The sequence below is a fragment of the Strongylocentrotus purpuratus genome, unplaced genomic scaffold (genome assembly GCF_000002235.5).
Source record: "Strongylocentrotus purpuratus isolate Spur 01 unplaced genomic scaffold, Spur_5.0 spur5_scaffold_6, whole genome shotgun sequence".
In the NCBI taxonomy this organism is placed as follows: domain Eukaryota; kingdom Metazoa; phylum Echinodermata; class Echinoidea; order Camarodonta; family Strongylocentrotidae; genus Strongylocentrotus; species Strongylocentrotus purpuratus.
This window is the reverse complement of record NW_022145612.1, coordinates 8,885,539-8,907,185: the sequence shown is the minus strand read 5'-3', so window position 1 is coordinate 8,907,185 and position 21,647 is coordinate 8,885,539. Positions and strand designations below refer to the sequence as shown.

The window sequence follows — 21,647 nt, the reverse complement described above, 5'->3', positions numbered from 1 at the left end:
AACTAATTTGATTAGGAGTTTATCACAGTACAATAAGTCATTTATTCTTGCTAAACATTTGAATAAGACATCTGTCTGATGATACCCGCAAGAAGGCCGTTTCTGCCATTGAAAATAAATAGCTATAACGGGCAGTTGACGAAATGTACTCAATTGTTATAGGGTAGGCCCTATACATGTTTTATAAAAGTGACCCTTCGTGACCTCTTGAATACACACAAAGTCGTGCTTTCTCAAGTTGTTCTCTCTCTCTCTCTCTCTCTCTCTCTCTCTCTCTCTCTCTCTCCCATCTCCCTCTCATAGGCCCAATAGTGAATTCAACTTAACAAATAATACATAAACGAACAAACTAACAAAAGACATATTCTGTTTGTCTTTTGCCCGACATTTCTCAAGCTGTCATTAATTTGCTTCTCTATTTATATTTCAACTGTTGATAGTCCTACCCCTTTTGCCTGTTACCAAAATGTATATTAGGACTACATTATAGGCAATTATCATGGCAGTCATATTCTCGTAGAGGAGAGACTAGCGCCATCTTCGGTTTGAAGCTATAGCGGTTTTTTTTTCTCTCCATTCTCCGCTGGCATAACAGTATCTGTCCCATTTTGTCCAATAGCGCGTCCCCCCCCCCCCCTTTTTTTTTTAAAGATGATATCAGAGAATTGGGGAATAAAATGGCACTGAAAATCATGATGGTCCCACCCCCTCCCCCTATTTCTGTTTGTGCTCGACAAAGGCACATTTGAGGGCCTTACACGTCCCCTCTTTTACAAAATCCGAGATCCACGCACCCTCCCCCTCGTTCATGACGACCCTTTGCTTGTAACATTGGCCTACCCATCGGCGTTGAATAATAACTGTCTTATCTTCACTAATGGTTAATTCCTGCAAAAACCCAATCGTGATACAATCTGGTCAAAGTCCATACAAGTACAAACTTCCTTGTATTGTTTCCAGACAAACTTTTTGACACTTCCAAACAAACCCTTGCATGTGAAGCTCTGTAGAAGTTGTTTTTCAATAAATTATTCTCCATTTTGTTCTCTCTGTAGATGTAATGTTGTGACCAATACATAGTAAAAGAAAGCGTTCAAAAATGGATATCGTAACAGTGTTCGTTTGGTTACTCACGTGCATCGGCATCGCTCCTCTTGATCCTTCGACTTCAGACGGACTCGTCGATCACCGTAGTGTTGACGACCTCGTCAATTACCGTAGTGTTGACGAACTCGTCGATTACCGTATTGTTGACGACCTCGTCGATGGGAATATTCTGGACGTGCTACGTCAAGCGGGAGCGACCACATTTCTTTCTTACGCTGAACGATGTCCGTGGGTCCTCCACGAACTTGGAAGTCGACCAGGATACACGGTGCTCGCGCCGACGAATAATGCATTCGAGAAGATACCAAAGGTCATTCACGATGCTATGAATTCAAGTGCTCAGGTGAGAATATCATAATCATAAACTCCAATTTGAAATTGTTAACTGAATAAAATCCTGACATGATATATTTAAACTTACACAGAAGTGACAGAACGTAATATAAACATGTTACTTGAAACAAATCATCATCAAAATAAAATAAAATTATTTCAAAACAAAATTGTAATTACTGAGTGGATAGATGAATTAGGGTGAATGGAAGTGCCTTGGCCCCCTTGTTTTTTTTTATAGGGGGAGGGGGAGTCATATCCCGGTGGTGGGGGCAACTCTGGTCAACAGGAAATTCGAGAAAGTTTATCAAAAATAAATCTGCAATTCTGAGAAATACACCAAAGCAGGGGCGTACGCAGGATTTTTTCAAGGGGGGGGTTTTAAAATATTTTGCTCCCGAAAATTTGAAAATCGCGCCGGCCGAAAAGTCGCTCAGTGGGGGGGGGGGGGGGGGGGGGGGGGGGTAAGCGGACACTTTTTTTTTTTTTTTTTTTTGAGGCCAAAAAAAATCGCAACGACTCAGCCGGCAGAAAAGTCGCTCAGTAGGGGGGGGGGGGGGGGGGGGGGGGGGGGTAAGCGGACACTTTTTGGTCTCAAAATTTCAAAATTGACATTTTTTACGTATGGGGGGGGGTAAGGTCACCTTATTTAGGTTAGCCGTGGGTATAATTTTTTTTTTTTTTTTTTTTTTTTTTTTAAATAAAAAAAAAATAAAATAAAAGCCAAAGGGGGGGGGGGGTTTTAGGTTTTTTTAGGGGGGTTTACATACATTAAAATACCAAAGGGGGGGTTTGAACCCCCAAAACACCCCCTGCGTACGCCCCTGCACCAAAGCATAGCGATTTGATTTTGTATGATCATCTTCTTTCCTCGTCATTTTCCTCCGCTCCCTCCCTCCTTTTTTCCTCGCCATTATTTTGATGCATGGGGAGGGGGCATGACTGGGTCCGCGTAACTACACCCCGTGTATATTAATGAAATGATTATAAGTATATGTTTCTATCCCATAATACAGGTGACGGAATGGTACCTCCGTTATCACATAGTACTTGGTGTAATACCACGCTCTGGAATGAGGAATAACCGTCTGGTCCCCACTGCCTTCAAACCTCCACAGTCAATGAATGAACCCGTCCAGATGATGAGGTTTAATATGTACACGGTTTGGAACAGTATGTTATCAGACCCCGAAAAGGTGAGTATGCCTATTAAAGTTTTTCATGAATGTGTAGTGAGTCCATTTTTCTTCTTTAAACAAAAAATGATTAGAGTCTTAACTGTGCAATCCCAAGATTTAGCCGCAAACTGTGTGATTTCCCTCCATTTCCTAATAATCTTCCACGCCTGGGAGACACTAAACTCCCAGGCGTGGAAGATTATTATTATTATTTTCTACATGTACAGACAGTGTGAGTCAAAAAAAAGTTTACACCTAGACAATTGCTAATTATTTTTAAAATCATCCATGAACAGTAACTTATTATACATCTTATGAAAGAGTGTTTTATCCCAAATCTTTTGGTATCATTTTTGTGTTGTATGTGTTCACGCTTGGATGAACAGGTGTCATTGTTTGCGAGAGTGCAAAAATCGACTTGCGCCAAAGTGATGCATACAGTATGTATTATGTTGGGATTAGCGGAGTGAGAGAATGAATTGAATGTATCAATGGAAATGCATTGCATATGTTATTTGCGAAGGGCAAAGTCACACACACCCACACACACGCGCACAAATGTTCGTTGATATTTGATATTCGATATTTGATATGTGTGGCATGATTAATTTTGTTAGGGATGTTATTTGGATCTGCAAAGACCGAATTAATACCCAAGACCGAATTAATACCCAAATCCCAATTGTTTTATTCAAACATCACATAGGAAACTTTGGCGCAAGTCGATTTTTGCACTCTCGCAAACAATGTCTCCTGTTCATCCAATCGTGAACACATACCACACAAAAATGGTACCAAATGACTTGGGATAAAACACTCTTTCATAAGACATATAACAATTTATGTTCATCGATGAGTTTCTAAATAATTAGCAATTTTCTAGGTGTAAACTTTTTTTTGACTCACACTGTACATCGCTTAAGTTCAGTTATCATAAAGAAGTTTTCTTCGGAGGGGACTTAAACAAATTGGGAACTGGAACCGCTACTGGTCTACCCGGCCAGAAAACTACAAAATCTTCCTTCGATCCTTACTCCCTTCCTTCCACCCTCCTCCTCCTTCTTCTTTTCCACTGTTCTTCTTCTTCATCTTCTTCTTTTCTACTTCTTGTTCTATTTCTTCTACTTCTTCTTCTTCTTCTTCTTTTTCTTCTAAATTCTTCTTCTTCTTCATTTTCTCCTTCTTCTTCATCTTCTCCTTCGTCATCATCATCTTCCGTCTTCTACATCTTCTTCTTCTTTTCTTCTTCATCTTCTTCTTCTTCTCCTCTTCTTCTTCTCCATCTTCTTTTTCTTCTTCTTCTTCTTCTTTTCTTCTTCATTATCTTCTTCTTCTCCTTCTTCTTCTTCATCATCTTCTTCATCTTCTTCTTCTTCTTCATCATCTTCCTCTTTTCTTCTTCTTCTTCTTCTTCTTCTTCTTCTTCTTTTCTTCTTCTTCTTCTTCTCTTCTTCTTCTTCTTCTCTTCTTCTTCTTCATCTTCTTCTTTTCTTCGTCTTCATCTTCCTCTTTTCTTCTTCTTCTTCTTCTTTTCTTCTTCTTCTTCTTCTTCTTCTTCTTCTTTTCTTCTTCTTCTTCTTCTTCTGCATCTTCTTCTTCTTTTCTTCTTCTTCTTCTTCTTCTGCATCTTCTTCATCTTCTTCTTCTTCATCATCTTCTTTTTCTTCTTCTTCTTCTTTTTCTTCTTCATCATCTTCTTCTTCTTCTTCTTCTTCTTCTTCATCTTCTTCATCTTCTTCTTCTTCTTCTTCTTCTTCTTCTTCTTCTTCTTCTTCTTCTTCTTCTTCTTCTTCTTTTTCTTTTTTGTTCTTCATAATTCTTCATCATCATCTTCTTCTAAATAATAATAATAATAATAGTGAACATTTATAATGCGCCATGTCTGTCAAAAATGACACTCCTGGCGCAGTTGTGTGGAAGTTGTATTGTGGGCAAGAATTCAAGAAAGAAAGTAAAGTACACATATTAAGTTACAGTTTAACATACTTCAGGACATAATTTGCATTAATACAATAATACAATACAAAGCATATTACAGTAAAGTTATATAAGGGTAGTACAATGTAAGACATAATTAAACAAACTAATATGGGGAGAACAGGAACGTTTTTAACAAAGACTTGAACTGTGAGTAGGAGTTCTCATTACGGAGGTGAGGAGGGAGTGAGTTCCACATTTCAGGGCCAGAACTTGAAAATGAACGCCTTCCCCAGGAGTGCGTGAACGTGGGATGCAAAGAAGTTGGGTACAGAGCGGAGTCGTCGTGGTGGTTCGTAGAGGTGTACTAGGTCTGTACGAGGGTGCAGTGCAGTGCAGTGAATAATTAGTGCTTGATATTATTTATAATTTATATTAATATTATATATATTAATATACTATACTAAATATATTTCACATATTCAAGAGAGAGAGAGAGAGAGAGAGAGAGAGAGAGAGAGAGAGAGAGAGGACAAGAGAAATGAAAAATGAATGAATGACATGAATGACATGAATGAATGAATGACATGTCGGTTCATACTTTTTCATGTTGTATATACCTATGTTTTCGTACGTTATAGAAATTCTACAAATTCATCATTATTTTCCTCTTCTTCCTTCTCCTCTTTTTCTTCTTCTCCTTCTTCTTTTTCTTCTTGTACTTAATATCATTTCTATCATCAGTTTAATGTTGTTATTATTATTATTATCTTTAATAAGTAGTTCTTTTATTTTCTTATCTGTCTGTAAATATACTATTTTAACTTATTAATTTTATACATGTCTGTAAGGGACCCCACTGGAAATAAGCTCTCGAGCTTTCGTGGGTTATCCTGTTCAAGCTGACTTTTTTTGATCTGTTATTAGTATATTGTTGTATGTTGGAAGCTTCGGCTTGTCGAATAAAAATCAATCAATCAAAGGGGGATAGAACGCGCTGGCCCTGGGGTGGGACGTGAGTCACGTGATAAATCACGTGACAATACTTTGGTCATGTGTTTACATTCACACCCCTTGGAAGTTGGAGCTGGGCTGACTCTCTGAGCTGCCGGCTGAGCTGTTTATCAAAATACTCATTTCGGTTCAACTAGATCTAGGTTAATACCGATCAAGCTTTTCTAGCTATTATTACCAGAGGACATGCCATTCGACATGAAGTACATTAATACTTGTGTTATCTTGTGCATTTTAATGGGAGGAAGTGTCATCCATGCTGAGCTTCGGGAAAATGTCCGGGGTGAAAATCCATCTTTTAATCCTTCACTTCCGCGTGTGATGAATGCATTTCTCATCCAGCCAGCAAAATCTCTTGAGAAGCAAGTCCATCCCAAACCTAAATTTGATACTGCTACTAACGTCCTGGACGTGGCTAGGCAAAATTCTGCAACGAAATTTGCAGATTTCGCCACAAACACCTCTTGGTTAAACGCGACGCTGCAGTCCGGTCCCGGGAAAGTGACTGTCTTCGCGTTCTCCGACGAGGCGTACAGTCGCAGCTCCCCGGCGGTGAAGGCAGCGTTGGCAGACGTCTCTGGCAGGAATCAGATTCTGCAGTATCACGTTGCATTGGGGGCACATTTGAGCCATGACATAGCTATCCGTGGTGTGGATAGTGTTGTTTATTCTTTGTATCCATCTCCACCTTTCAAGCCCACCTCCCAGTACCAGCCCATCCATGTTGATTCATATGTGGTGTACTCGAACGGAGAGCGTATCTCGGTATGCCACCAAGAGTGATTTTCTTGCCTTCACATTGAGATCTTCAACTTCACTTTCACTTTCAGTCATACGTAGATTCCTAGTCCAAGTTTTAGATGTGCAAAGTCTTTATTGAATCTCCATTTTAGAGTGATTTTTTCCTCTACTCATTGCCTGACAAACCTATGGCTATCAAGACTTGTAATAAATGAGAATATCCAAATTGAGTAGAAAAACAAAAGAACCAAGGCTAGTGGATACTAGTGCTGTAGTCAAACGTTTAACCGTCCGGTATCCGACCGCCCGTGGTGGATTCCATTTTCAATTGGACGGTTTCGTTTTCCTGTTTTTTTTAATTTTTTAATTTTTTTAAAGTTTCGATTTATGCTCCTTCACCTGGCACTATGCGTGTTGACTCACCACTCCGAAACTAGAACAACACTCCAATTTGTATGTCATCTTGGTTTGAAAGTAATCTTTGTAATAGCTCTCAATATGTAGTTTATAATAATAATAATTCAACCAACTTTTACAGACGACGTAACACAAGGTTCTATCCTAGGTCCTCTACTGTTTTTAAATTACATTAATGATCTTAGACTTACACATTCTTCTAAAAACAACATTGTTACTATTATTTGTTACAAGTTCACAAGCACAAATCAGCGCCTTCAAATGCACCTCGCAGTTAAATGAAAGTCCTTCCCGCTTTTTCACACGGACCTGGCTTGCTGCCGACAGAATCGGGTCAAAACAAAACAAAACAAACAATTTTTTTTTTTTTTTTTTTTTTTAATTCGTTTATCCGAAACAGTCCAGTTTTGACTGGCGGTTAAACGGAATTGGAGATATCCGTGATTGGGAGAGGCCATGTCTAACTTCTTTTTGGGGTTATTTAGATTAATACTGTTGGTCTATGCATCTATCAACCTTGCTTGGTTAGTGCTTGAAATACGTAGTTGGCTCAGTGATTAAGATAGTCAAATATTTAAGCTACCAGGTATAATTTTAGAAAATTGTGATATATCTTTTCGGAAATATTTTGTTATAAAACCTATTAAGGGTTTTTATGTGGATTGTCGCTTTACTGTACCACCATGTACTTGATCACCAGGGCAGTGTTGATGTCTCGCAAAACCATCATCGGTCTAGATCACTAAAGACATCCTCCAGAAAGGCTTGTTGATACCTAACTTTGAAGGTCAATGATTTAATCGACATACAAAGATGCTATTCATCTTATTTGCCTTATCTTTTTCTGTATAAATTTCTTTGATTTTCCCACAGGTTGTGACAGCTAGTGGTTCTCGTGTTGTGAAGGTTGACCTAGTGGCTAGTAATGGGGTCGTCCACATCATCGACAGGGTCATCTACCCAATACCTACAGGATCAGACATGGCCAAGTACCTTGAAAGAGAGCCGAACTACAGCTCACTTTATGCTGCTCTTGAGGTATATTTCAATGCAGTCAGATTCCCTTATATATTGATTTTGGAAACCCTGCATTTGTGGATGTTTGACCAAAGGGCTCAAATGGGGATAAAGTTTTTAACGTGATTGATTAATTGCTCACATAAATTCTTTGTCATTCCACTGCCTGAGTGTGATACCCCTGATACACCAGTGACATACATGTACATGTTGACACACAGATCGACGACGAACAGAACAAAGAATTACATTTACCCTTAGTGGTCAAGATCACAGTTTGTTCGGGGGTGTGACTAGGATATTATGTAATAGAATTCATCTTGGAGGCATATGATTTCAAACCTTTTCTGCCTCATTTCTTATTCAATCCATCTTCTTAGGCCGCCAACCTCACACTGGCCTTGTCTACCCCAGCCTTCAAGCCTTTCACCCTCCTGGCCCCCAGCAATGCTGCCTTTGGAAAGCTCAGCAAGGCTCAGCAGGACCTCTTGAAGAACACCACCATCCTCCAACAAGTGCTTACCTTTCATGTAGTGGTAGGGTCCTACTACAGTGCAGCCATCTATGAGGATTTCCAACTCCATTCCTTGGAAGGATCCACTATCTACTTCCAACAAGGGGCGGGTGGCACCTCTGCTGGAGGGAGGATGGTAGTGAAAGTCGACACGACTGTCACCAATGGGGTTGTTCATGAATTGGATGGTGTGATGTTCCCTCCATCCCTTAATCATCTCCTGTTAAATGATGTGTAAGCTTCTCTCATGAGATTTGTTTTGATTCTTTAAAAGATAAATTTGAGTTCTGGTCATGCGATTTTTGTATGATCAAAATCAGCCTTGCTGAAAGTTAAATGCATTGCACACAAAATAATGTATGTATAAAAAAAATTGCACACAAAGTCTGCTGTGGCGTTATTATTATTTTTCTTCTATTGTATTGCCTTTGTTAACTTTATAAAATACATATAAATAGACAAGGAAAAGTTGTATTTTAAATCGCATACCGGTAGTAGAAATTATTCTGCTTTTTTAACTCGACAGAATACTCTTGAAGAGTTTTAAGATATATATATGTCATTTTTATTTCATATAATGTGTACCCATATACACTTCCTACAATGTTTGCGCCTCTTTCTTTACATATTTTTAAATGCTGCACGCTAAGTAGGAAATGTAGCCTAATCGCAACTCTGCATCATTCTTGCCTAGCACATGTATTTCTTCTCTTTCAAGCTTGCATTTTTTTTGCTTTATCATGTTTTTTATTGTTTGTTACACAGTTAAACAATCAAAATTGCAATTTGCAAATAGATATATGCCATCTATTTATAAGTAACAAAACATAGAGGCACACATATCAGTCCATCAATCAATGTACCGGTACATGAATAATACATGTGAGCCTGATACAGAGAAATAATTGTGAACTGTACTTTTTTTTTAAAGTGATGTAGCTTTGTTTTTTTTTTTTCTAAAAGATATATGTGTATTTGACGTTACTTCCATAAATTTTATATTATACATGTGCATGTATATGCAATATTATTTTATCGATCAGAGGGCTAAAAAAGTATGATACTTGTTGATGACTACAATATGATGAGCTTCAAAGAGGCTGCTTTTCACTTTTATGTGGATTGATTTTAAATGGCCATATAATTTAGAGCTTTATAAATGATTGTTTTCCTAAGATGATACGAGTAGGAATATGGGGATTTGTCAAAGTGTCATCAAATCCTAGACACTGCTTAGCATTGTGTTAGATATTTGTCATTCATTCCATTGAGATCGTTCACAGGCCAATTTTCAGAGAATTGAAAAAACTACAGCTGGGCTGTAGCAGCCAGGTATTTGAAAATGTAGCTTCTTTTCAAAAGCTGTTGTCTTCATAAAAATGAAGGAGATTGTTACAAAATTCTTAGCTTTCTTAACATGAAATGATGGCCCCACATCTGGGAGAGTTGCCACCTGTGCATGATGAGAACCCAATGCACTCTTGTAAAGGAGAAGGGGAGACCCTGGTGTAGTGGTACATACATCTGAACACCCCAATCTGTTATACCGGGAGGAGATACCCAATGGTTATAGTGTCCCCCCATCCAGCACATGTACCTCCAAATAGATATTAATGGTAAATCAAATTTGATTATAATAGAAAATTTTAGGTGATTCACAGATATATGATAATTTAGGGGGAGTCTACAGCTACAGGCCTGTGTTTCATTTTTTAAATTTGTTTTATATTTAAGAATTTAAGGATCTGATTTGTGAGAATTAATGCAATAATGAAGTTTGATATATAAGCATCATATCTTCAGTACTAAAAAAAATGATGATCTTGTTGCAATATGCAAAGTCCAATCATGGTGATGATGTAAAGAATTTTAGATATGTCTTTTGTAAAACAATTGCATTAAAAAGATAATGTTGGTACTGTACATCTGTTTTCAGTGGAATGTTATCATGAGTATGATAGTGTATTGTGAAAACATTATTAAGCAAAGATGACGAGTATGAAAGGGGAGGTGGGAAATGAGAGGAAGGGAGGGAGAGAGAGAGAGGGAGAGAGATAGAGAGAGGGAGAGGGAGAGAGAGAATAAAACCATGACAGAAGATAGTCAAATGAACTATACATTTGTGTACGTGCACAATGTGCAAGTAGGGAGGGAGAGAGGGAGAATAAAACCATGACAGAAGATGGTCAAATAAACTATACATTTTTGTACATGCACAATGTGCAAGTAGGGAGGAAGGGAGGGAGGGAGAGAGAGAATAAAACCATGACAGAAGATAGTCAAATGAACTATACATTTTTTACATGCATATGTGCAAGTCTTGAAGTAGGTGTCATTTAGAAACCTACTTTATCAGATAAAAGACAAGTGTAAATTTACTTGCTGATTGCATTTTGTTGACTAATCATGTTTTTAATATCCAAGTGATTTATAATTACACCTGTACACAGAATGGTCTGCTCTTTTAAAGGGTGTTCACGAAGAATCCCTGAATTTCTATAATTTTATACTGTACAACTGCATCTTTAACAGAATATTTCTTAAGTGTACAATTTCTTTTTTACTTCATCAATTATTAAGCACCATTTTAAATCTCTGGACTATATTCCAGAATGTGAATTTAGAATACTAATCTTGGTGAAAACCAGTTTATCTACTTGACCAGACTTGATAGGTCAAGGATTTCATGAAAATTTATACTTGTTATCTCATATCTGATCTGAGGGAGTTGATAGCAAAAATGTTCTTATACTTTACAGTCTTTATAATCATTAAAATCATTTTCAGGGAGACCATTTTTTTTAGAAGACAAGCCCAAACATGTCAAAAAGCGGTAAAAAGATCTTTCATATAATAATCTGGAAACTAAACCATCTTTTATTTTAGGAAGAGCTATTTGAATTTGAATCTGAATTAAAGAATCATTGGTGTATGACTGTGCATGGGTATATGAAGGCATGAAGCTGCATAAACGGTAGATAGCTCATAAAGAAATCTGCACACACAAAAATAAAAAGTTGGAATTGAGCTTCATTATTAGTCTGTGTTCTCATAATACCAGCCCGATACCTAGAAAAAGCATTCATTTTTTAATTACTTTCCATTTTTCATTTTTTAATTACTTTCCATTTTTCATTTTTGATCAGCTGAATGACAGGAAGAGTTCCCTGCACCCTCTTACTCTTACTGCTGATAATGTATTCATTGAAATGTTCTTGTTACACACTGAAACAACACAAAAACTCCATAAGACAGCAAATTTTGATAAAGTGGTAATACAATTTATTCTTTGCATGGCTTGGTCATGCAGATATGTGTGCTACAGACACTAGTCATTCTATAACACCAAGGAAAAAATGACAGGCATTAATATTTTGGTTATTGGCTTCATATTTTTGCTTTCAATTATTATGTACCTTGTAAGGATATTTGTTCCTTCGCAATAGTTATGAGCTATTATCAGAGATTGATGCAGACAAAACAAAACTTCTTTGCTTTTTTAAATTGATTGAATTTAGTGGTACATACTGGTACCACAAGCAGTAATTTGTGTAAGGTTGAGGTCTATTGAGCATTACATTAAATGTGCAAGCACTATGATATTACATTTCCACAACAAATAACAGTAATATTATATGTTCTACAGAATTGTAAAAAAGCATCCTTATTTTTCAATAACCATTTCTTTGGTGTTTTTTCCTCCTTGTACTTTGTAAATATTGATTTCACAGGAACATTGCTTTCAGCTTGAGACACTCTTTTTTTTAATTTCACAAAAAACCTACAAATGACAGAGTACATTCTCTTCAGAGTTTCGTTTTTAAATTTTGTAATTGATTGCTTTGAATTGATATAATTGAGTAACTACCACTAAATTGCTTTCCCAGATTTCAAAGCTGAAAACCTGGCCACAAACCATGACAAAGGAATATTGTCTGTTTTGAACAAGAAGGGTGTTAACTGTGTGTGAAGTATATGAGATAATGCCCTTCTGGCTCCAAACAGACATTATATTGATAGCATGGTGATTTTATTGTTTTGTCACATATATCCATATCTCATAACAGCTCATAAATAAAATGTTTAGAATATTGATGACATCACTGGCACGAGTCTGAGATACACAGATTTGGTTGTCTACTTTTCTAATATTATAAAGCTTTGTTTTATAAAAACATAAACAAAACTTTGGTGTATTTCTTTGTACCTTTTTCCTCAACAAAAAGAATCAACTGACAAATGCATATACCACAATACCGTTTTGACAAAGGTAATAACAATATATTAAATATATACCACCCAACTTTACAGGGGTAAGTTTATTCATCACAGTATTAAATCCTTCCCTCTTTCCATCTATTTTCTGCATCGAGTCCAGCCATTTTAATTTATACACTTTACATAATTACATTGCTTACATACAAATGTGCACCATAGTTGAAGACAGAGAGGAGAAACAAGAGGTTCTGTTGTCCCCTGGTTTCAAAATGTACAATTATTTACATGGCACACTCAACTTTGAACTCTTGTGCTTCTAAAGCTTGACACTTACTACGAAATACAAATTCCTGACCTACAGAAAAACAATGCTTGGAGAAAGGGGGGGGGGAGGGAGGTACACTACCAAAACCACCACTACCAAAACCACCACTACCCAAATTTGTTCAACAAAATGAGGTTAAGTAAAACACAAAGATTTGTAATGTGGGAACCGTGTTCGAAAACTTCCCAGGCTTGTACATCTATAATGAACTGCACTCTAGAACGTGAGCAGAAAATGTCCCTTGCAACTTTTCTCAGTTTCTTTCCACGGTAAACAACTTACACTAGAGAATCTGAGAATGTGTACTCGATGGAGTACCATTTTACATTAACCAGATTAGAGGCAGTTGTGCCAACACCTTACAAATATAAATAATTTTACTCTGTCTCTTTGAAGCATGTACAGTACCCCCATCCGCCCCACCCCCCTCCTCTCTCTCATGTTCACGAGAGAATCCCCTTTTAATAAAATAACGACCTTTTATTGTTGCTACACTCGTTTTATGCCTCCCATATTGTAATACTCTTGATGTTGGCTCTGAACCTTACACAATAGGAAACATTTTAGTAATTCCTTCTTTGCATTTTCTTGGCAGAATCAGAACAAACACAATTGCAAAGACTTTCGAGAAATCAAGTCAAAGGCAATTTCAAAACCCTATCGTCATGATACATGTCCAATTTAATGAATTAACACAATTGAATGTAGATTACTGATAATGATCATAATAAATTGAAGTTTTATTGCATTCGTACTAAGACTGGCACATAGTTGGAATGACAGGTCCAATGTAAGATAAAAAAAAGAAGTCTTTATTCAGTGTCCAGTAGATTAAGGAACAGTGTGTTGCAGTTCATCTGAAATTTTGAAACATTCCCCCTATTTTGACACCATGAAATCTGCTTGTGGTCTATCTTCTGCAGTGTGTCCTATGCGACATATGACATTTATCCATTTTATTTCTTCAAAAAAATGAAAATCTCTTGATATACCGGTAACAAATTTGCTTACGGTTCTCTACAGAATTGGGAGCACAAAATTTTATTACATTGTCGTACCAAGATATTTTTCATTTTGGGATGAAAATAAATGGGGAACAAAATGCATATGTCATACACAACACATTGCATGGAATCTGCTTTAGCCATCACCTGTATAGAATGACCACCTGCCTTTTCCCCTTTAACCAGTGTTTCTTGAAACATGTGTCAGTGTAAATAAAGACCATCTACCTAGAAAGGCCACTTTTTGTGTCTCTCTTAGAGGTCTTTCTATGCAGGTTTGAGAGCAACAAGCCATTAAAGGAATGATGCACAGGCAGTTCAGAGACCTCCCTAGGCAGTGGGAGTCATGTCAGTACATATAGATTATAGATGCATGCTAAAAACAGGGCCCCACACACTTAACTTTTTAACTTTGTTGCCGTTGTGTGTGTGGGTGGGGGGGTGGGTATGCCTGAGCCCCATGTTAGGATTGAGATGTTTTGGGGTCTAGGCTTACATTTGGGCACCCATATTGTTAGTGAATTGCAATTGTTAGTGGTCAGCTCTGCTAAAGGTGCTTCCATCTTACCCTTAATTTATCTTTAGATATAAAGCAGAAACCATCTCTGCAATTGATTGGGTTAAATCTAATTGAGCCTGCAGGCAGCTTATCTGCAAATGTTCTGCTACTTCCACAGGCAAAGGTTACTAATGTCAGTAATCTATTTTATATACCTCACTTAAGAAATCCAGCCATCTGATTGGTCGAATTGCATTCATAAACTTCAACTGTTCCTGTAAAATTCCCGGTAACCATGCTTAAAACATTTCAATATTTTTAATAACCATGGTTATTAAAAAAATAGGTCAGCCTCCATGGTTACCCCATAGGTTTACATGTTAAAAAATGGTTTGAGCGATGGAGGATACCGTATGTGTGCGAAGGATTGGTCGGTAATTTCAATACAATTGAATCTCGATCGATCTTACCGACAATTTTATCTTGCATTGTTGACATGAAGACGAAGATAAACTTCCAAAAACAAAAAAACAACATCTGCCGATAGATCTTGATCTAAGTTCGTGCCAATATGCATTGCAAAAGTAAAAGAAGAGTCCGTATATGGAGCTTTTGCGAAGCATTCATCACACGCGAAGCCGGTTTCAATTCATTTTAATGTATATATTGTACAAAACCGCCAAGCGTGTGAATAGAGCGCGATGGCCGAGAGGTTTGAGGCGCTGACTTTAGATACATCACCTTTAGTACGCAAGAGTTCGAATCTCATCTTCGACCAAAAAAAAAAGTATTTTTTATTTTTTATTTTTTAGTCTATTTTTTTTCGGCATATAAAAGTATTAATGACTGCTTTAATATTCGAGAAATAGTTGTTTTCATACGCTCTCGGGAAGGTTACAATTGGGCTATTCCCCTCGGCAAGCCTCTGGGAATAGCACAATTCTAACCTTCCCTTGAGCGTAATAAAACAACTATTTCTCTCAAAGCAGTCATTAATACTATACTACATAACTGTAGGGATAACTTTATATTAACAAGTTATCATGTTACTGATGTTTTGCAGCTATTGTTGAATTCTTTCTTAACTACAGTTTGAAGTACTCAAAACATCTGGCATTAAAATGAATCCATGAGACAAGAAGCACGACTAACGTGAAACAACCACCTAACATACAATACTACATTTGACCGTTTATTTTGTTGTTGGTTTTCTTTCACACAGCAAGAGCCTGTACAGTTTGAATCCACAAATTGATCACAATGCTTCATCCACTTTATTGCTTTGGTTATCACATTCATGTGGCACATAGAGAACAGACTTGGTACTGCTGTACAACATGACAATCAATACATAGCTCAATAATCCAGTCAATATACATATCCATCATCACAAACCGTTTAGGCCTGTTCACATATGATGCGGAAAACTGCAGCAGTTTAAAGTGGCAGGTTTTTTTTTTTTAAGTGTAATGAATCGCAGTAGGGATGGAAAAAAAAAGGATCTGCACACAAGGCCCCTTACCCTATAAACTTTTACCTCTGTGTTATAAGATACAGAACTGTTAATCGCACTTCAATTATTTTTTTCCCATGCAGTGTACCGCAGCAGTTTCCCGCGGCATATGTAAACGAGGTTATATTCTTCAAGCTTGGTGAAGTACACAATAAAAGAGGTTGAAATATATACCAATATACAGCAGAGGTAACAACTTGAGAGAAAATCAGGGGGAAGGGGAGAAGAAAATACATCCAATATAAAAAGGTTTGACCTATTCTTAATGCGCCTGCACATAATAAAACAATATAAACAAGTGACAATTGAATAATGTATCAACGTGTTCATGGAAAATGGTTACACAAAATATAGTTGAGATTATGACATAGTCAATACTATTTATAATAATGCTACAACTGAAATATTAAATAGCTGTAGTATATACATCTATAGAGGTGTATATTTTTATATACAATATACACATACGGAAACAAACGAAAAAAATAATACTTGGTCTTACTTTAATGATATGACATTGTTTTGTTTTAAAGTTTTAAATGATACATAATACCTTTTGTAACAAATAAAAACAAAGAAAGTAATATTTCACTTTGAAATTTGATAAATTATAAAGAAAAATATACTCGCTGCATGAACAGCATTATGCCACATAACATTCTGTCTTTTCAATATGCATTGACATCATACAAGGAAAAAATATAAAAGGAGAAAATGGTCATTTAAAAAAAAAAGATAATTCTCACATGAGTTTGGCGCTGTTATAATCCTAGGCTAATAAAATGTTGATATGTAAAGCTAATAATCAGTGCACTAGAATCTGCATTTTTTCTGGATAAACGGAAATGTAAAAATTACTGCTGCCACATTTTGTTTGTTCCTGCTACATATATGAAATAGCCCGTTAATTCCAGACAGTCTTTGATCTATTGAACTGTGCACCTGGTCTGTTCTTCTTTCAAACCTAGTTTACTTTATTGCAGCTCAAAAAAGGCCAAAAGTATAAACAGATAATTTTCTATTTAATTTAATCAAGCATACATGGAAAGAGGGAATGTGATGTAATAATTAATAATCAGAAGTGTGGATTTGACCAAATTAAATGCCGCAAACTGTGCATTTCTTCAAACAGGCTTTTAATTGCAAAATTACTTTTTCATGAATATATTATGTTGCAAAGCAAAGCTTCTTGTTTTTTAAACAAAATATATACACTTACTGAATTCGAGAAATCTTTATGGAAATAATACTGGGTTCTAATCAACTTATCATCTGGATAACAAATTCCACTAAAAAAAGTATGATGAAATCAAAAACATTTTTTTTATAAATAATGTCTGTGGAACAACATTTTGAGGCAGAGGCAATCTACTTTCTGTTGCAGTAGATCTTCATCGTTAGCCTGAAAACTAATGTTCTCATTGCACTGAGTGCCAGAAGCTCTATACACTTCCAACTTGTCAAAGAAAAATCAAGAATGCAATAGAACCAAGGAAGGGAGCAGGGAAAATGAAAGAGGGACTCTCGGATAATTGTGGATTTACAGTAGTTTTCTTATTCGGTATTCAAATCCTACTCTTCAAACTGGGCAGCAGGGAAAGGTCATACTAAGGTCATACTGAGGTCAGCATTGGATCAAGCATAAAGGTCAAAGGACAAAGACTGCAAATATTCAACTCTGTTGCAACAAGAACATTTCTCTCTCTCCTACATTGACAAGCCATTCAAATCTTAATAGGGGGAAAGGTAAAGGGGAAATTTCATAACATGATAATTGGGTCAAGATAATGCATGGATTTGGATATCAAGGAGAACATGCAGGTTAGTTTGTATCATGCTAACATGGATTAGGGGTTAATTTTCAAAGCTAAACACTTTCCATATTTTATTTGTTAAGCTATTGTTAACACACACCCAAAGTCCGTATGTTGATCGTGTTGGATGATGCCATCCATCTGTGATTCCATTTTGCTGCTCTGGGCAAATCATGATAACGGATCAGATGCCACCTGCACAATCTTGAAAGAGTTGATCCATTTAACCAAAACTCAGCACAAACACTTATTTAATGACATGACACCATTACGTATGCACTCACATAGCACTGGCTTGATAACTGACGTGAAGATCTCTCTGCCGTACTGGAAATGACACAACTGCTTTTTAAAGTCATACACCGTTTGCAACATTAGAACCACGTAGCACGGCAAAGTGGAATGCCAACTATGAAGGGCTCCCTCATAGCCAAACGCTTCCTACATTCCCATCAATCTCTACATCTTCCCCTTTATCCTCTTCATGAGTTCTTCCTCCATTTTCTGAGCGTGAAAGCCCATTCACATCCACATCTCCTTGCATCGTTTCTCCTGCTTCTTCCGCCGTCGTCGAGACGCCTCCTACGGACAGGTTCTCCCGGCTCCCTTTGAGGATGATGTCATGGTACTCTGACTGGTGGTAGGGCGAATCAAACTCGTGGGACTTCCTAGGGGAGGACTCGCTACCGGTGTCTAGCGTGCTGCTGCCACTGTAGGAGGGGGGTGGGGAAACAGACGGGGTGGTCACGGTGGGGGACGTGGTTGGGGTGGGATTCGGGGTGAAGGGTAACATTGTCGTTAGTGTCGGCCTGTCACCGCATTCCAGAACAGAGAGGGGGGTATGTATGCAAGCAAGGAGGTCAAGGATAGGTGGAGGAGCACGAAAGGCATGCGTTCACATTAATCATACACAACAGAGCAAGGAGCAACCAAAAAAAAAAGCAAGCCAAACGATAGCAGAAGCAGGTGTAAGTCGATTAATAGGATATAAATGATAAATACAAAGATTATCCGTATGTGAAGGTTGTGTTCAAAGAAAATGAATAATTCATGACGGCAAAGATTGAGGCAGAAAGCAAGGGTCAAGGGTCGAGAGAGAGAGAGAGATGGGGAGAAGAGGAGAAGCATGGGTATTAGTGGTTACAAATAGAATGCAATGCTCTAACCTAGTCTACCAAATGAATGAATGTTAATGTACTATGAAAGTTAGAGATTAACGATTTTAATATGAAGTGAAATATGACAATGTGATGTGAAAGAAAGCATCACTAAACTAATTTCAGCAAAACATATGTCAGACCTAATACTTAAAATTCACATTTCTTCATTGATCTATTTCAGACTGTTTGCCAGGATCTAATTCGGTATAAACTTATTAATTATCCTCTTCTTTCCTTATTAGATGTAGCTTGTCATACTATCAAACTGTAACATTAACAATATATTTTTAATAATGTCAGCCAGAATTTCTTTTACGTAGGTCTCCCCCCCCCCCTCCCGCAAAAAAAAAAAAAAAAAATGCATGAGACTGACGAATACATACATGTACTTTGTAATGTCGTAATATAGCCATGACCTCAATGTTATCTCCCTGATATTCTTTTCTCTTTTTGTTCTCTTCTACTTCATCTAACTCTCAAAAAACATGACCTTGTGAGCAAGGTTTAGCAGACATTACAACTACAGTAAACTTGAATGCATACAGATACATCTACAAATACACAGGTAGGTGTATCTGTTATTCATACGAACATGTCACATGACTCTTACAAAATAAACTCTACAGCCAATCATCTAGGGGCGGACTGGCCATGACCCATGAGGGCTTCAAGGAGTTTCCTAACGCCTCAATATTTTGGCTAGAGCCAGTTAATTAATGTCCAAGGGCCGGTTTGTATGAATCATACATATGTGCTTGTCATATCAAAATTCCCTACCATATTTCAATCCCAGTCTGCTCCTCAAGTCAATTATTACATCGTACGATCCATTCATACGGTATTGAAATTGCTAGAGAGGAGATTTCTTGTAAGTCTTTCAGATCCTGCCAAACCTGTTTTTCTATAAACCTTAGCAAGGGCGACACAACCAGTGCAACTGCAAGAGGATAGCTAGTATGTGCCGTACATAAGCATAGTGTCTGTTGAGAGTCAGAAGGGCGTTAACGCTGTAAAATGGAACGAGTTAAGACCCTTCTGGCTCTGGGCAGACAACACAAGGCATCTACAATGCACAACACCATGAGGGAAAAAAAGTGTAACTACAACTCGAAGATAGAGTGTACCAAGGATACAATGGCCACAGAGGTGTGACTGAATTTTAGATATAATAGGATGAATAAGGGCACACGTTAATGAGGCATGATGGTTGATAAATACAGAATGCTTTTTCCAGTTCCCTTATACTTGGGGAGCAGATGTATCAAAGTAATAATCAAACTTTGACATAGAGGAAAATATTGTTTGCTGAGAGCCAGAAGGGCTTTAACTCATATCATTCAGTCAATGTTAGAGTTAAAGCCTGTCAGGCTCTGAACAGATAAGGCTTGATAAGAAACTTGTCACACGATCTCAATAATTCCTGAATAATTATCTTCCCATTATTCAAAATATATGTCGTATATGACTGATTTCTTTGAACTAATGAAGCCTGAAATTACTAGGTCAAAGGGTTTTGATCTATTTTTAAAGAGAAATAACCTTCCAACTATTTGATAGAAGATACACAAGAGAGCACTGCTAGGGCACTAAAGCCATAGACTAGATTTGTTTAAGTTAGTCAATGATAGCAATATGTAACTGGAAAGTTTCTCAAACCTTCCAACTATTTTTTCCTATGTATGTTCATGTGATCAAGCTCCACATTTGGTCTGTCATATTCTTTTATAATAATGTTATCATAAGGAGAGCTTTCATATCGAGAAACTAATCTCCACCTCCTCCTTCATACATTCCTACAATTCAATACGTATGGTTATCATATTCTCCAGCATGTTTGCAGCTTCAATTTTCTTCTAAGTTCTATGAAATATCTTAAACAGGAATCCCTTGCTTGCCATCCACAAGCATCATTTCCTTCAGATGATTCAACCACTGTCCCCGACCCTCTAGCGTCTCCTAATCTCACATACACTCTCTCTCACCTTTGCGTATAGTCTATATTCTGTTCTAAGTGTGCCGCTGATAGCTTTCGCTCAAGTTCCTGCATGGCTAAGCCACTGCCCTCGGTCTGGATGTTGATGTCCAACAGCGAGGCTTGGTCATCGCTGACCGCTGTAGTAGTCGTTGATTGCTGCTTGAGCCGGAATGCTGATTTGGCGGGCATTGCATTCTCAGCGCTGGCGTCAGACGTCTCTGTTACCTCTACTGAAGGCGTGTAGCCGGAGGCTTCCCCTCCAAGGGGCGGGGTACTAGGAACTAGGTCAGGTCTAGGCTCCTTTGGACGGGCACCTAGATTGTATGTGATATCAAAATAGCTCAGTACAGAGTATGACAAGTCCAATCAGTTCTAAACCAATTTGCAAGATTCTACAAGAAAAATCATTATCATTACATTGCCTATGTTCATGCACAATATCAGAGCAATTTCCCATTTTCAGGTAAAGAAGTTATTACTTCTCTCTCATTCATATTTCTCGCAACTTATATCCAAGTCCTAGAGACTTTTTGTCTATAAGGAAGTTTAAGCTGATGTTTCAGAGTAAGTAGTACTCTCTTAATCCCTTCCTGCCATTCACAATTTTACCAAGAATCCTGGGGCACCAACAACAGCACAAATTACATAGAAATGACTGACGTCCACTCAAGACATGATGCGATAAACCACTCTAAATAAAATGCTGCTGCACAGCAAAACAAATTTATGACAAAGTGAAAGGTAGTTTGGCATTTTAAAAACGAGAGGAGCATTACTCAACAAAAATTTGAAGCATACCCTCTAATCAATAGACATGATCAATAAGATAAAGAAATGAAAAGCACACTTCCCATAAGCCATTTTCTTTTGCTGCAACACTTTTTTGTTGAAATGGTTTAAC

General features: G+C 37.4%; 2 protein-coding genes across 3 annotated transcripts in view; one reads left to right on the top strand and one right to left on the bottom strand.

Moving 5' to 3' along the window:
- Nucleotides 1–1,099: 1,099 nt before the first annotated feature.
- On the top strand, nucleotides 1,100–9,544 carry LOC579890. Its single transcript, XM_030972892.1, has 5 exons — nucleotides 1,100–1,450; nucleotides 2,457–2,636; nucleotides 5,718–6,314; nucleotides 7,581–7,745; nucleotides 8,105–9,544. Exons 1-5 carry the CDS (start codon nucleotides 1,100–1,102, stop codon nucleotides 8,474–8,476), a joined length of 1,665 nt encoding a protein of 554 aa, XP_030828752.1. The 3' UTR covers nucleotides 8,477–9,544.
- A 5,911-nt stretch (nucleotides 9,545–15,455) lies between these two features.
- The window catches only part of LOC579944 (phosphatidylinositol 4-phosphate 5-kinase type-1 beta), a 43,310-nt gene continuing 37,118 nt past the window's right edge, over nucleotides 15,456–21,647 (bottom strand). For both annotated transcript variants that reach the window (XM_011667661.2, XM_780033.5), the window contains 2 exons: nucleotides 20,754–21,060; nucleotides 15,456–18,321 (listed from right to left, as the gene is read on the bottom strand). In XM_011667661.2, the coding sequence (XP_011665963.2) occupies nucleotides 18,036–18,321; nucleotides 20,754–21,060 (593 nt within the window). In that variant the 3' untranslated portion in view covers nucleotides 15,456–18,035. The remainder of the gene's footprint in view (nucleotides 18,322–20,753; nucleotides 21,061–21,647) is intronic.